At 39.4% G+C, this 14,318-nt stretch overlaps 1 protein-coding gene across 6 annotated transcripts in view; it reads left to right on the forward strand.

The window, feature by feature from the left end:
- The window catches only part of RALGPS2 (Ral GEF with PH domain and SH3 binding motif 2), a 110,469-nt gene that overhangs the window by 77,362 nt on the left and 18,789 nt on the right, over positions 1-14,318 (forward strand). For all 6 annotated transcript variants that reach the window (XR_005956079.1, XR_005956080.1, XM_041478921.1 and 3 more), the window contains 5 exons: positions 405-542; positions 1,423-1,513; positions 3,872-3,939; positions 4,590-4,725; positions 5,612-5,763. Coding sequence is in view for 4 of the 6 variants with exons in the window: in XM_041478921.1 (XP_041334855.1) it covers positions 405-542; positions 1,423-1,513; positions 3,872-3,939; positions 4,590-4,725; positions 5,612-5,763 (585 nt within the window). In the remaining 2 variants the exon portion in view is untranslated. The remainder of the gene's footprint in view (positions 1-404; positions 543-1,422; positions 1,514-3,871; positions 3,940-4,589; positions 4,726-5,611; positions 5,764-14,318) is intronic.

Genomic DNA, 14,318 nt, shown 5'->3' on the forward strand with positions numbered 1-14,318 from the left:
AGTTTTTAATTCAACTTGAAGTGTTTTGGGTATAATTTATCCTTCTATTGTTTTTTAATTGCTGCTTTGGAGGAATGAAGTAGTAGACTTCCTAAACAATTAATTTTGATAGTGTATTTTAGTATTGTGTGTTTAGTATGCTTAATATTTGTCAAGAGAGTAGTAAATTGGTGCTGTAGAGAAGATGAGATTTATGAGTGGCTGTGCATGTCCTTATAATTACTTTTAGATTTCTAAAATTATTTCCCAGGTAAATCCAAAATCCTATTCTGAGACAATGCTTTTGTCAGCCTACTTTAATGTTATGCAAGCAACATTCTTCAGAATATTCTTGATGACAGGGTTTTTTTCTGCGCAATGAAAGACATTAAACAAAGAAACTTCTCATTCTAATCTCATTTCAGGTATTTATCTGTCAGACTTGACCTATATTGACTCTGCCTACCCCTCAACAGCAAGCATTCTGGAAAGCGAGCAAAGAACAAATTTAATGAACAATATTCTTCGAATTATCTCAGATTTGCAGCAGTCGTGTGAATATGGTAAGCTAGTGTGTAAATATCACAGTGTTAAAGAGGAGAGCTTAAAAAGCTTTAATTTTTGTCTGCTGTGATGTAATTTATGTAAGGCTGGACCCATGTGAATGCCATTAACACCCTCACTCATCCTCTCTGCCCAAAAGTCTACTTTAGTCTAGTATTGTTGTTTAAGACAATCACCCATCAAGGTGAGGAGACAGAACAAAATTGCCTTTCTCCTACATTGAGCAAACTGCAGTATATATTTTCTGATGATAAATGTGTAGTAGTACATCATACTCAAGAGTAATTTTACTGGTATTTATAAGCTTGTGTCCCTGTGTTCATAATTTTATTACTGGATTCTAAAAATAGGATTTCTTTTGCAATAGTACTTTTACTGGAGATAATAAAATACACTCAGCTTGTCTTTTGGACATTTATAGTTCTGTCCATAGATCAGATAATGTATTTTTTTCTTCAAAGATGGTTTCCCTCACAGTCCTCTTCCCATTCTAGTAAAGTCCTAATGCTGTGGTTTTGATGGTGGAATATGAATTAGCACAGGATTGTGGCTTCCCTGAAAGCTCAGTGTAAAGAGAATGAATGTGGCTGTCCTCAGACTCCAGTTCTGGGCCTTTGGTTTGGTCAAGGATCTTGTCTTACTGTTCCCTTACATGTGCTCTGATGAGCAGGTCTGGGGTTTGTGTGTGTGGCGAGTGTCAGCTCAATGCGTGAGAATTTCTGTGAAGTTCTAAAATTTCAGTATCATTAGGGCCTGTAGTTTGTACCTCCATCTCACATAAAAAGGCAAGAGATCTGAATCTGTTGAAGTAGTTTCTGGGAAAAAACCTTTGCTTACCAATGAGTGGCACAGTGTCAATGAATGCTGTCTGTTTTCCAGATATTCCTATGTTGCCTCATGTCCAAAAATATCTCAACTCAGTTCAGTACATAGAAGAACTGCAGAAGTTTGTAGAAGATGACAATTACAAGTAAGTACAAAATGCTGTAAACTGACCATAACTTATTACAAAATTACTTCTATAACTCAAAGCCTGTCACTTGTGAGATTGAACTTGCATTGGGAATTGTGTTATATTATATGGGTGTCCCTGCCCATGGCAGGGGGTTGGAATTAGATGAGATTTAGGGCTCCTTCTGACCCACACCATTCTGTGATTGTATGATGATGTACCTCAGACACAGCAGCTGTGAGCAGCTGTGATTCCAACAGGATGTTGTGCTCAAGGCACTTCCCCACAAGCTGAATGGCAGAGCTGCTCCCTTTTCTGTGCCAGACTGCGCCAAGCCCTTTCTTCAGGTGGGTTTGGTCTGCTGAGAAAGACTTTATACACGTGGCTCACCTGCAACACTGTTCTGTCATTAAGAGGAATCCTGTGGTTGGAAATGGCTTAAGTCATTCTTCATCAGAACAAAACCATCTGTGCATCCATTCCCAGGTTTTTACTGAGGGTGACTTACAGCTTTCAGTTGCAGATAATGCTTCATTTTATACTTTCCTCTTTGATTAGGTTATAAAGTGTGAGTAAAACGTAAGCACTTGGTTTTTGAGAGGCAAGTTCCTGTTCCTCTCTGCCTGTTCCTCCCAGCCTCCCACCCAAGCTTTCTACGTCCTTAATTAAAAGATTATTACTGTAATGAGTGATTTGGCAACCAGCAAAACTGGGGGAGGGAAATCTCTGGCAAGAGACAGGAACTGAGGATAGGAAACACCCTAAGGCAAATCTGTTGCCTATGAAGGAGGGTTTTGTTCATTGGCTGATGTGCTTGAGGAGGTTCCCCACCCATTCCCATCCTGCCCGCCCGGGAAGTTTGTCACCTCAGAAGGTTTGAATTGGTTGCTTGTGCAGCTCCCTTGGAATGGCAGGAGGGGGATGCTCACTTTAGGAACAGCTGTGCTTTGCCATTTAATAGCCCTGACTAGGATTTACTGCAAGGCAGCAAATGGGGACCCTTCAGTTTATGTCAGAGAAAGTTAACGAGGACTCACACCCGTGGCTTCTCTTCTGAGCTTTGTAAGTTGTTCTCTGCGTGTCCCTGTGGAAGCATCCAGCTTCACCTTTTTCCTGGGATGTTCTACAGCCTGATTTGGGAAGTGTCACTTGTCTATCACTGAGAGTAAAGCTCTGTGGTCAAACAGAGGGAAGGAAAAAAAAAAAAAAAAGTTAACCCAAACCCAAGCTTCTTACCTACAATGTCTCCTTAGGACACTGTATTCATGAATTCCACTCTCCACCTTCCTTCACCTTCACTGGGTAGGACTGACTAGCAGGGGGAATTTGATTGATGAAGGAGCTGCAGTCTCTTCATCCTGTACAATCCATGTTTTGGTAGCAGGGCAATGACTGGAGACAATGGCACATCAATCAGAAGCATGGCTGCTGTTCACAACATCTGGTTTTGCACTGATGGGTTTTGTACATCTCCAGACTAAATGTTTTTATGGTCGAGGAGTGTATTTGAAGAATTGTTTTTACTTAAAGTGGCTCTTCTACTTTTCATCCCCTAAGGTGTCTATCAGCAAAAAGGTTGAAGTTAGAGAACAGCAACTGTGACTTGAATACATGGTTTTTCGTACTAAAAGATTTTATTTGAAAAAATTAAATTATAAAATTTTAATGAATCCTTGCAATACTGTCTGGAATGGGAGGGAAAGGATATGTCAAACTTTAAACTTTTGCTCCCCAAAATTAAATAGATGATTTTTCAGTGTTAGTAGTTTCAAAAATTTTAGTTCTGCAAACTGTGTGGACAAGATACACTTAATCTTCCTGGAGTTATCTGCCCCTGTAATCTGCCTTCTTTGTGGGCCTGATGGAAATGGCATTAAAAACTTACAGAAAAGCCTTGAATTATGGCTGAAATCAAGTTGATAATGTATTTTCCAAAACACAGAAGAGGATTTTGGCTTTTGAACCAGTAAAGACAAAAGACTTGGTGCTCGGCACACTAGTGCACGTCATAAAAAAATTTAAAATATGAAGTGTTCCAAGAATAAATATTTTAGCCAAGGTGGGGGGAGAAGTTATGTATTATTTTCAATTTTATCTTTCCCAGATTTTAGCTGGAGTAGCAGTTTTGTCTGTGTGCCAGCCATCCCAGGGCACTGGAGGTCCTGGTGGTCTGTGTGAACCAAAGCAATAGGCAGGAAAAATCAAGTTTGGAAATAGTGTGTGCTAAAGATAACTCTGCACTGTTTGTATTACCTTCATAGTATTCCATGCAATCACAGAATCAGGCAGCTTACAATCATAAATTTTAAAAATTCTTCTTCATAAGCTTATATTTTTATTTCCTGATAAGTAATTTTTAATGTTTCTTTAATGCAGACTTTCATTAAAGATAGAACCAGGGACCAGCACGCCCCACTCTGCTGCTTCCAGAGAAGATTTAGTAGGTAAATGCTTAATAAATGTGAGAAGACTTGAGGTTGTCATGTGCATTATTTTAGAATTGCAGACGTGGAAAATATTTGCCTGAGGCTGTAAAGAAGTGTGAAGTTTAAACACTGCATGTTTGTAATAAAATGTCTAAAGGTGATCTGTAAAGAGGGAATTGAGTAATTTTTTTAGGTTCTTGTATGTATTGTGGCACTAAGTTGTTCATGTCATTTGGGGTGAAGACTTATTAAATATTCATTCTTTGTTGTGTCTAGACAGAAGGGCCTTCATCTAAACTTTTCATGGCATCATGTGCTTCCAAAAATGAACATTCTTCTTGGTCAGTGCCAAAAGTGGTTGAAGGCAGGGGTTTAAAAATGTAGAATCAGTGGGACATGCCCAGTGCTGGTATAGTAAATGCAGCCACCTTTAGGACTTGCAAAGTACTTCTACTGGATGGTTTGTTTGAAGTGTGTTTGGTTTTGATCCTGTGCAAAAGCCCTGAAGTGCAGGGGGTTTAATTATCAATAGATCAGTGAGTTTTACTGAAGCTATCTCTTATACAGGGAGTTCAGAAAGTTTTGTGCAATTTTTCTGTGATTTTCTAATAAGTGACCCTGACAGTAATTCTGAAATTACTTGGGAGTAATGTCTTTTTTCTTCCCAGGCTCTGAAGTTGGAGCATCTCCACAAAGTGGAAGGAAAACTGTTGCAGCTGAAGGAGCCTTGCTACCACCAACACCCCCTTCACCTCGGAACCTGATACCCCATGGGCATAGGAAATGTCACAGTCTGGGATACAAGTCAGCATTTTGCTTAACATAAAAATCCTGAGCTTTTTTTTTTTTTAAGTGATGTATTTTGTTTTCAATACAAAAGCTTTGCTTGTAAAAAGCAGCAGGACTTGTACACAGTACTTCACTCACAGAGCAATTTCTGGCCAGGGAGCAAGCTCAGAACTATAATGCTGATATCCCAACCAAAGAGAATTAATTAAAATAGCAAGGCTGAAGTTTTGGTGATAAGATTAGTCAGTGAGTTAACCAGAATAACTCTTTCTGAATGACAAAACTATTACTTTTTAGTAACTCAATGCCACTGTAATTATTTCAAATTCAAAATTTTATCACTGCTTGATTGGTATTTTTACAGGGAGATTCCTTTATGGACTTTCTTTGTAGACTAACTCTGTTTAGTAATGGCTTCAGGCTTTTTCCATCTAAGTGTACTTCTAATAATACCTTGATCATTATCTCATCATTTCCCTTGTCATGTCTTCAAAATGCAAGATTGTAGCTACTCAGTAATTAATAACTTCTATTTTTTAAGTTTACCTTTAATGAGCTAGAACGCAATGGTCCAGTTCAATTATGTGTTATAGAAGATAAAAGTAGCAGAAGATATTGAAAGTAATTGTTAATGTACTCCTGACTTCATCTCTGTTACACGAGTTCTGTGCAGTTTTAAAACTGGCAATTCCTACCAGTAATTCAGGTAAATTAATTTATTAATTTATTTAATAAATTAATTTAATTAATAAATTACCAATTTGTGCACAATTGCTTATGGCTTGGCCATGATTTAGTTTGGCTTTAGGAGCACGCTGCACACAATCCTTCAGGATGTTAGAGCAACTCTTGGGACGTCCCAAAGGCGAGGCTGTAACGTTGTGTCCTCCTTGGTTTCCAGTTTCATACACAAAATGAACACGGCGGAATTTAAAAGCGCGACATTCCCCAACGCGGGACCGCGGCACCTGCTGGATGACAGCGTCATGGAGCCCCACGTCCCCTCCCGAGGGCAGGCTGAGAGCTCCACCCTGTCCAGTGGAATTTCAATAGGTAGGAGCTGCAGGCACACCCATGCACTGCCTGGGCTTTTAATAAAGGTTTTAGCACAAGTGGCTGGTCACTGAGCCTGCAGCAGTGCTGCTCCAAATTACTGCTTCTGCTGTCGAACAAATCTGAGAAATGTAGGGGAAGGAGGGTGACTTCATTTACACACCATCAACTGAGAAATTATGAAAAATATTTTTGTTTTGGTTTGTTGTTGTTTGGGGTTTTTTGGTTGGTTGGTTGGGTTTTTTTTTTTCTTTATCCCTGCTAGTGATAACAGCTTCTGATACTCCTCTTCCTCAATGGAGTTGGAAGGAAGTATGGGACATGATTTTCTATTATCTTTTTCCCCCCTAAATCAATTCAAGTTTTATAGTGGGATTTCTATTTAAAATTCCATATTGACTTGACAGTGTAAATCGCTGACAGTTCTAAGAGCATAATTTCTAAATGCTTTTGACTTCAACAGAAGATAGAAATCTAACTTTGAAATAGCTCAAAATGTCAGAATCTACTAAATTTTGATAAATTATTTATCTTCATATATTTAGGGTGGTGCTTTTTTTGAGAAGTTCTGCTTCCTGGGTTTCCTCTGTGAGAAGAGGTGCTCTTTCTTCCTGTTGCACATAGACCTTTTAGGTGCAGGGAGGACAGGACACAAGTGCCTCTCACCTGTTTGCAGCTGGGGCTGACAAATGGAACCTCTCACTGCAGTCCTTTTTCTCAGAATTATTTGTTTGATAGAATTCAATGGTGTTACATTTTCATGCATTTATGATGATGAAAGATCCTTGTAGTGCTTCACATTTCTCTGGATAACTAAATTTTAAAAGCAGTTTTACTTTTTAGCCTTTGTGGAAGGAAACAAGGTCACAGATTGTCAGATGATGCTGCTTTCAGGAGCTGTACATGTATTTTCTTGAGGAGAAAGCCATATGGAATTAGACCAAGTAGCTAGTCCAAGTGAACCTGTTCACATCAGGCAACTTCCACTATTTAATGTGCATTGCCTGTCTCTGTTCCCTGCAGGTTCTCTGCTGTGGCAAAGTTTTCCATTTCAAAGCCATCCATCAGGAATGGTGCTTCTCCTCAGCATCCAGGCAGCTTCCATTCCCAGGGTCTCCTGCACCATGCAAAGAGAGGGTGTTTGCATGGTGCAGTAGACCCAAGCATTTGTCACCATTGCTGAAATGTGGCATTGCCCTTTTCTCAGGGCAATGTTTTATGGATGTTTTCTATCTAAATACCTAAGAAATTCTCTGCAGTCAATCCTTTTTTTTTTTTCCCTGGGTAAATTATTTCTCTACCTCCATTACATCCTAGCAGGGAAGGTTTGCCAGAGCTCACAGACAGTTTTTCATAAGGTACAATTGAGGCCCAGTCACCATTTTCACATTTTGGAGAATATAGGATTTTCCTACTTTGTCTCCTCTCTGAATTTTTCAATTCTGTTCACTAGCTCAAACATGACCTGACAAGCTGCAAGAAAATTGCCACTTTAGAAGACTTGTATAAATTACTTGTAAAACAGCAAACTTGGGCATTTTGTGCAAGATCAGCATTTGCTGTTAGAAATTCCCCTTTCCCATTCTCTTTCATCTCCAGCCTCCCCATACTCAGTTTTATCACTGTTTTGACAGTCCAGCAGTGGTGTTATTTTTGCTGCTCCTTTATGATGAACATTTCAATGACAGAAAAGTTTGATAGAGGTGCTAGAAATATGTATGGAAGAAGAGGGTAGGTTCTGAAGGTTTGCAGTATCTGTTACTGCAGAATTCTTGGAAGTGTAAGTTGTCTGGCATTCTGTGCTGCTGCCTCAGCAGGATTTAAGGAAGTTGATTGAAGCTGCTGAGTTCCTCCATCATGTTTGAAGTAGTCTGTTTACTCAGGACTTGGAATTAGTACAGTCACTGCAGCAGAGAGGAGGTTTATGGTATTCTACAAAACAGCTTCAAAAGACGGTCAGGAAAATGTCTCCTGAATGTGTGTACTGAAAGGAGTGTTATTCCTCACCTTGCCCATAAACGTGGATTTAAACCTGTTGCTCTAGAAACAGGAGTACCTTTTTTACATATAAGCCTATATGGGACTTTACTTTTTGGGTAAATGATCCTTCTTCAAAACATGGACAGAGTTTCTGCTATGTCAGCACCTTGAATATGCCTTTAAAGACAACTGTAATGCTGCTTTAAATCACTCCTGTGTTTTGGGGGCTCAGAGGTGTTTAGACCTTTCCAGTCCTTTCATATTGGAGGATCTGATAGGATCTGCCTCTGTTAAATATCAAAACACCACCAATGTAACAACACTGTCCACAGGAATCCATCAGCAAGTTTGTAACCTAAAGCACACATGGAAGTGGTGATGGACATTTTGGTTATGCCCTGCTGGGAAAGGTTGACAGTCCACTCTGGGAATGGTGCAGAGCATGCCACAGTTTTTACATCCATGTCATTAACTTTTCACAGATGAAGAGTATACTAACTGGGCTGACAGTCCACTCTGGGAATGGTGTAGAGCATGCCACATCCATGTCATTAACTTTTCACAGATGAAGAGTATACTAACTGGGGATTTTTCATTGCAATGAATGATTCCTAAAGCAGCAGCAATGCAGAAAGTGAGATGGGTATGGGGTTTGCTCAAAACAGGATGATCTGTGATGTGACAGCCAAGGTCAGAGTCCTTTATCAGATTAGTTTTTCAATTTCAGCTATTGGAGGGTGAGTGTGTACATTCAACTCATTCTGAAAACATACAAACAAACTCAAAAATATTAAAGATACAGCCTCTTTTATACTGATTTCTTGTGCTTGGGTCAAAACAGTTCTTGTTCCTAGAGCTGTGGGAAGGTGTTCCATAGCTGATGGTCATGTGTTATGCTGGAATCAGGGAGCTGTGCCTCTGGTTCTGTTGCTATCCTCCTATATTATAAATAGGTGCTTGTTATCTGGACAGAAGATTTTAAAAAGTGAGAAATCTTTTCCCAGCAGTGCCAGGGCTGTCCTAATAAGAATGAAGAAACACTTGTCCAGTCACATATACAGTGTCACATGGGAAATGTTCTCTTGAATTCAGGAGTGTTACAAGAGGAAATAATCTCATAAGTTTTACGCATTTATAAAGTAGGTGGCTGCATTTGAGCTGGTTACAATTGGAGCCCTTTATAATCACATAGAGAATTGAAATCCTCAAGGATATGATTAATCTCATTCTTAGGTGGGTGGCTAAAAAGAGGTTATATGGCTTGAGTCCTTAAAGCCCCCCTTTATTTCTGTTGATTTCAGACACTTCTGAGAGACAGCACAAGCAAATACAGACAGATGACTAGTGCTGAAAATGTTTTGTGCAGACAGTCCAGAATATGTGCTTTCAGTAAATAGGGACAGATGCTTTTACTTAGCAGTGCAAGTTTATTGGGAACCCCCACTCACTGCTATCAGCCAGGCCTAAAGCTACAAGGTGGTTTTGTTCTTGGAGGGCTGTGTTTGGATGAGGTCACTGTTTTGGTGAGGTCACTGTGTACACTCTGCCCTCCTGAGGTGTGAGCATTGCTCTTGGCTGGCTTCAAGGAACCACCTGCACACTTGTACCACCTGTTCTCATGCCTGTATTTGCCTCCTGTCACCTCCTCACCTAAAAGTAGGATAAATTAAGATGATTTTACTAGATCCTGGTTCCACTCAAAAATAGCATGAAATTCCTTTAATTCATAAGACATTTTCCTAAAGAATACATGGTTCTCTATTAATTCCCAATTTTCTTACATTTTCAAAGTATTTATTGCTTAAGTGTGCTCTTAAGTATCTTTGCAGGAATGTTCAGCTTGTTTCGTTAATGTTCTCAGAAGCTTTGGATTTCCACCACTTCTTTCCACCAATTTGGCTCTGCTGCATTACTGAATTTCTTAAGCTGAGTTTGTTTAAAATGGCAGATTGTTCAGATAGGAACAGTAAAGGGAGCTGTGTAAAATAGGCCCTTCTCTTCATACATTACTTCTATGTGGCTTTTCTCCTCTTAGAGCATCTAACCTAGAGGATGCCAAGTCATTTTTACTAAGGAAGTTACTCTTTGAGAGTGCTGTCTCATGCATACCACTTCAAAAACAGATGTCAAGGTATGAACACAGAAACACTGCTGAAATTGAGATTGTAACTTGAGGTGTTTAAAAATTCAAAAGAAACAATTATGGGTTATGTTTGTAGCAGTGTTGGATTCAAGTTCTTTTTAAGCTATTTTTTCCACTTATTTTTCCTGATCTACAATAATATGGATGAAAGCTCTGGAAAAACTAAGCTCTTGAGCCTTTGTTTGTGTGTTGCCATCACTGGAAAATAACTTCAGCCTTTGTTCTAATGCAATTGGAGCAATTAATGCTGCAGAGTCAAAGAAAGGTATTCTAAATCAGTGTGAATTAATGTAAGAAAGTGCCTTTGTAAGAACAGTACATTTCCAAACCTAAACTGGCATGAAATACATATGAGAAAGCAGCATTTCAATGAATTCCTCTATTAAGTCACCACCTCGAAGTTATTGAATTCTACGAGGGATTATATTTCTCTTTAAATAAATGAAGTATAGGTGTAGGTATACAGTGTATGCATTTACTTTCAGGGGTCTTGGCAGCCTGTAGAGTAGGGAAGACCTTTAAACAGCCAGTGTTTGTTTGATTCTTTAACCTGTGCTGTGCTGTTCAGGTGTGTAGGACTGAGTCATCAGATCAGATTTCAGGTAGGGTTTCAGGCAGAAGAAATATGTCAGGTTTATTTATGTATTTTCTTTATATGAGTTATATGGGTGCCTGTCTCTTGCCTTAAATATGGATACCCAGTGTTGCTATTGTGAACTGCTGCTTCTTTAGTGATAGGATAAATAAAAAAACTGTATAATATTAGGGGTTAAAAATGCACATGTAGGTGCCTGGATTTGAGAGGAGAAGATCCAGTCTGGCACTCCAGTTCTGCCCCAGTCTTTCTTGGTACTGTTTGGTCCACGGCTCACGCTCTGGATGTGTTTAAATCAAGGTAGTTATACAAACCCCCTGTTTCTGCCCCATCTTTATCCATTTGGTTATTTGCTTTTGCTGATTTTTTACAATGAAACTCCGTGATGGTATTAAAAGTTTCTATCAGCTCTCTGGCATGATATTGCCAGAGTTCCTGCCATCTGTATTTGGTGAGCTGGGGAGGCAGAGCTGAGTTGCTTAAACTTAAATAGTCATGAACTATATATGAGGGTTGTGAACTCACCAAAGCAGAGCAGAGCTTTCAGGGCATGGAGCCCATCTCTGTGGTGCTGGCTGGGCTGGGCTGTGCCTCTTGACCAGTTCTGTGTGTTTTCATGGTAGAATTTCAAGCTCGGTCGGGTCCGTCCCCAGCTCTGGAAACGCGGTGTAACCGGAGCCAAGAGAGTGTCGATGACAGATTTGGGAAGGGGAAAGAATTTTTAGTCTGAAGACTTTTTAAACTCTTTGGGGTTGGTTTGTTTATATTAACACCTGTTTAACTTTGGGGACTAACTTCTGGATAAAGAAAGCCTGTGTTAAGTGTTCAGTACCCCCAGACCTGGGGCAGTGAGTGGGTGCCGTGACCAGGGGAGTGGATGTGGGATAGCACAAGCATTCCCTATCCCTTAACTGGGAACCTCATGCTGTTTGTGTGCCTGGAGCACAGACATCCATCTGCATGTGCACATCTGCAGATGTGAGCAGAAAATTCACATCTGAACAGAGCTGCAGTGCCGAGGCTCTGCAGACAATCCTGATCCTTCTCAGATAATCACCAGCACAGTTAGCAAAAAAGCCATCTTACCAAATGCTGTTATTCCTAAGACAGGGAAAAAACCTTCATAAAGATTTTATTTTGTTTCAATCCTGCACCATAAATTTATTAGCAATGAAAAAAACTAGGAAGATAGTGTTTTGTGTTTAGTGGCTTCTTACATAAAGCCACTAAACACAAAAATTTGTTTAGAACATTAACAGAACGGGCTTATACTACCTAGGGAAAACTAGGAAGATAGTGTTTTGTGCTTAGTGGCTTCTTGCATAAAGCCACTAAACACAAAAAATTTGTTTAGAACATTAACAGAACGGGCTTATACTACCTAGGATTTGTTATTAAGTTTAACCTGAAGAGCTTGCTTGAGGTTGTTGGAAAAACTCAAATATTGAGTACATACTTGAGAAGAATTTAAGAAGGTGATATATTTTTAGAGTACTGAATGAATGAAATATTTCCAGTTGAGGTGACACTCAAATAGTGCACTTAATGTTTAAACAGAACTTGGCTAGATATCTAACTTTTATTAAGTTAAAAACAGTCCCTTTTACCTCTGTTTTGTTTTGGAAGGAGGGATGTCAGGTATTTTGTTTTGCTTTTCAGGAAAGGGGTGTTTTTTAGTATCAGAACATGTGTCTTGCAAAGTATCTCCTAGAGAGATTTAGAAGCTAAAAAATCCTGTTGGAGATGCTTTTATATGGATGTTAGAGGAATAGTCAAACACTAAAATTCAACCTTTTCCAGGTTTTTGTTACAAGTTTTACAACTCCTGTAGGCATCAGTGTAAATGTTAAATCAATTGCTATGATGTTTTGTGCAATTTTTGTACAAATTGATGTTTCTTTTAAGTGTAATTGGTAATTTCTGTATAGATTTAACTTTCTAAGTGACACTTTGGGTTTACAAGGCCCCCCAAATTCCTATAGGTTTCCTCACTGTACTGGTACTGTACCAAGGATTGTCACTTTGTGATAGGTGACATTTTAGCTCTTGATCTAGATTGCTTTGTATTTTTACAAAGTAACACTAGCTTTTAAATCTTTCTGTAGTGTACTTAGCACAGCAGTTGAATATAACTTTGTTAGCAAGGCTGATACAGTTGCCATCAAAATGTCATTTCAGGTAGAATTTTAATGTATCAGCCTACTTTAAATGCAAACAATAACTTCTTAATACTGTCTTATTAGGGGTCTTAATTGTGTGGATCTATCACATGGGCCTAAATTAAGTAGAGCTCTAGTCATATTAAATCTGTGCTTCTTGCTAATATAAAGCTAAATCTAAGCAATAGTACGAAAATAAATGCGATTCTAAGTTTCCCTAATGCTTTCAGTGCTGGCTGAATGACTTGACAGAAATTGCTGCACCATTTTGCAGGACAGATTGCTCCAAGTAACCACAAAGAAAACTTCAATTATATGCAAGGAAAACTATTTTCATGTTGGGGTTGAACTGTACCATCCTAATTGTCATTCCAACTGCTAAAAGGATTTCAGCAGCTTAAGGTCTTACTGTAGGAGATTCTGCCACAAACAGCCTTCTTCAAAGACAGTCAGCTGGGAGATCTTACCCAAAATGTTTGCCTAAAGTTGTCTCTGAATTGTTACATCTGATTCTCTCTCCTCATCCCCAAACCATGCTTATAAATTAGAGGAGACTTCATGTATTCCCTTACAGAGAATGTAAGGCAGCTGTGGTTTCATTAGGATGGAGTAAATCACTGAGCTTTTCACTGTGGCGTGGATTGTAGAACTTGCTGAAAGTATTAGTGACAGTTGTTTCTTCCAGGAAATGGTAAGGACTTTGCAAAGACTCCTTCTGTAACAGCAGCCTCCACCTGGATAGGTTACTCCACTGGTTACTCCTTTTTTTTTCTGGGATAAGTCATTATTTACCTGGTAGTCTTTCTGTACAGAAGTGCCTGGAATAATGTCGAGCTCAACCCACACATTCTCTTTTCCACGTTGCCAGGGCAGTTGGAAATTGTGCTGAGCAGAACTTCTGCTTATTTTTATGACCACTTCTTTGCTCACCTGCCCTGTGGCACCTGGATGTTTGCTGGTAGATTCAGTCTGAGAGTGTCACTTGAAGTGCAAGCACTTGTCCCCACAGCTCAGAGGAAGTGTAAGTCACAGCAGGAGTAGCTGTGCTACTCTTCTGTGCACAGAGCTGGCTGCTTAAGGATCAGTGATCTGCAAATGGAAACACTAAAAACTTAAAGGCACTTCTAGAAAGTAATGCAAGTTACCTGTTGAATGATTTACCTCCCTGCTTGCTGCCCTTTTTGCCTCCTCTGGAAGAAGTGGAAGGTGCAATATTCACCTTCCCACAGCTGAGTAAGATGCACAAGTTACCTGTTGAATATTTTACCTCCCTGCTTGCAGCCTTTTATGCCTCCTCTGGAACATCACTTCTGTATTTCATAGCTCCTTCCACTATACAAATGGCTCTTACTGTAGTGTTGGTGTGAACCAGGTTAGGACTTTCCTTTAGGAAGAATTCAGAATAAGCTGAGACCAAATGATCTAGTATCCCACAGAGATGGTGTTAATACGTGGATGTTGAGCTAATGTTTGCAGAAGAGGCATCTCAGTTGAATTGGCTGGCAGATAAAGGCTTGTATTTTTTCTTAAATTTTGCACAGAGGAAACTTCAGCCCATGCTGAGATTTTCATGGCTCTTGGCTGGAATTACACCCGCTGTGTGTAAATCTTTATTGCCTCCATCTTTACTCCTTGTTTACTCAGTGAATATCCAGACCTACTTTGTACACATGATTTT

Source organism: Pyrgilauda ruficollis, unplaced genomic scaffold (genome assembly GCF_017590135.1).
Source record: "Pyrgilauda ruficollis isolate IOZ18807 unplaced genomic scaffold, ASM1759013v1 scaffold47, whole genome shotgun sequence".
Taxonomy (NCBI): domain Eukaryota; kingdom Metazoa; phylum Chordata; class Aves; order Passeriformes; family Passeridae; genus Pyrgilauda; species Pyrgilauda ruficollis.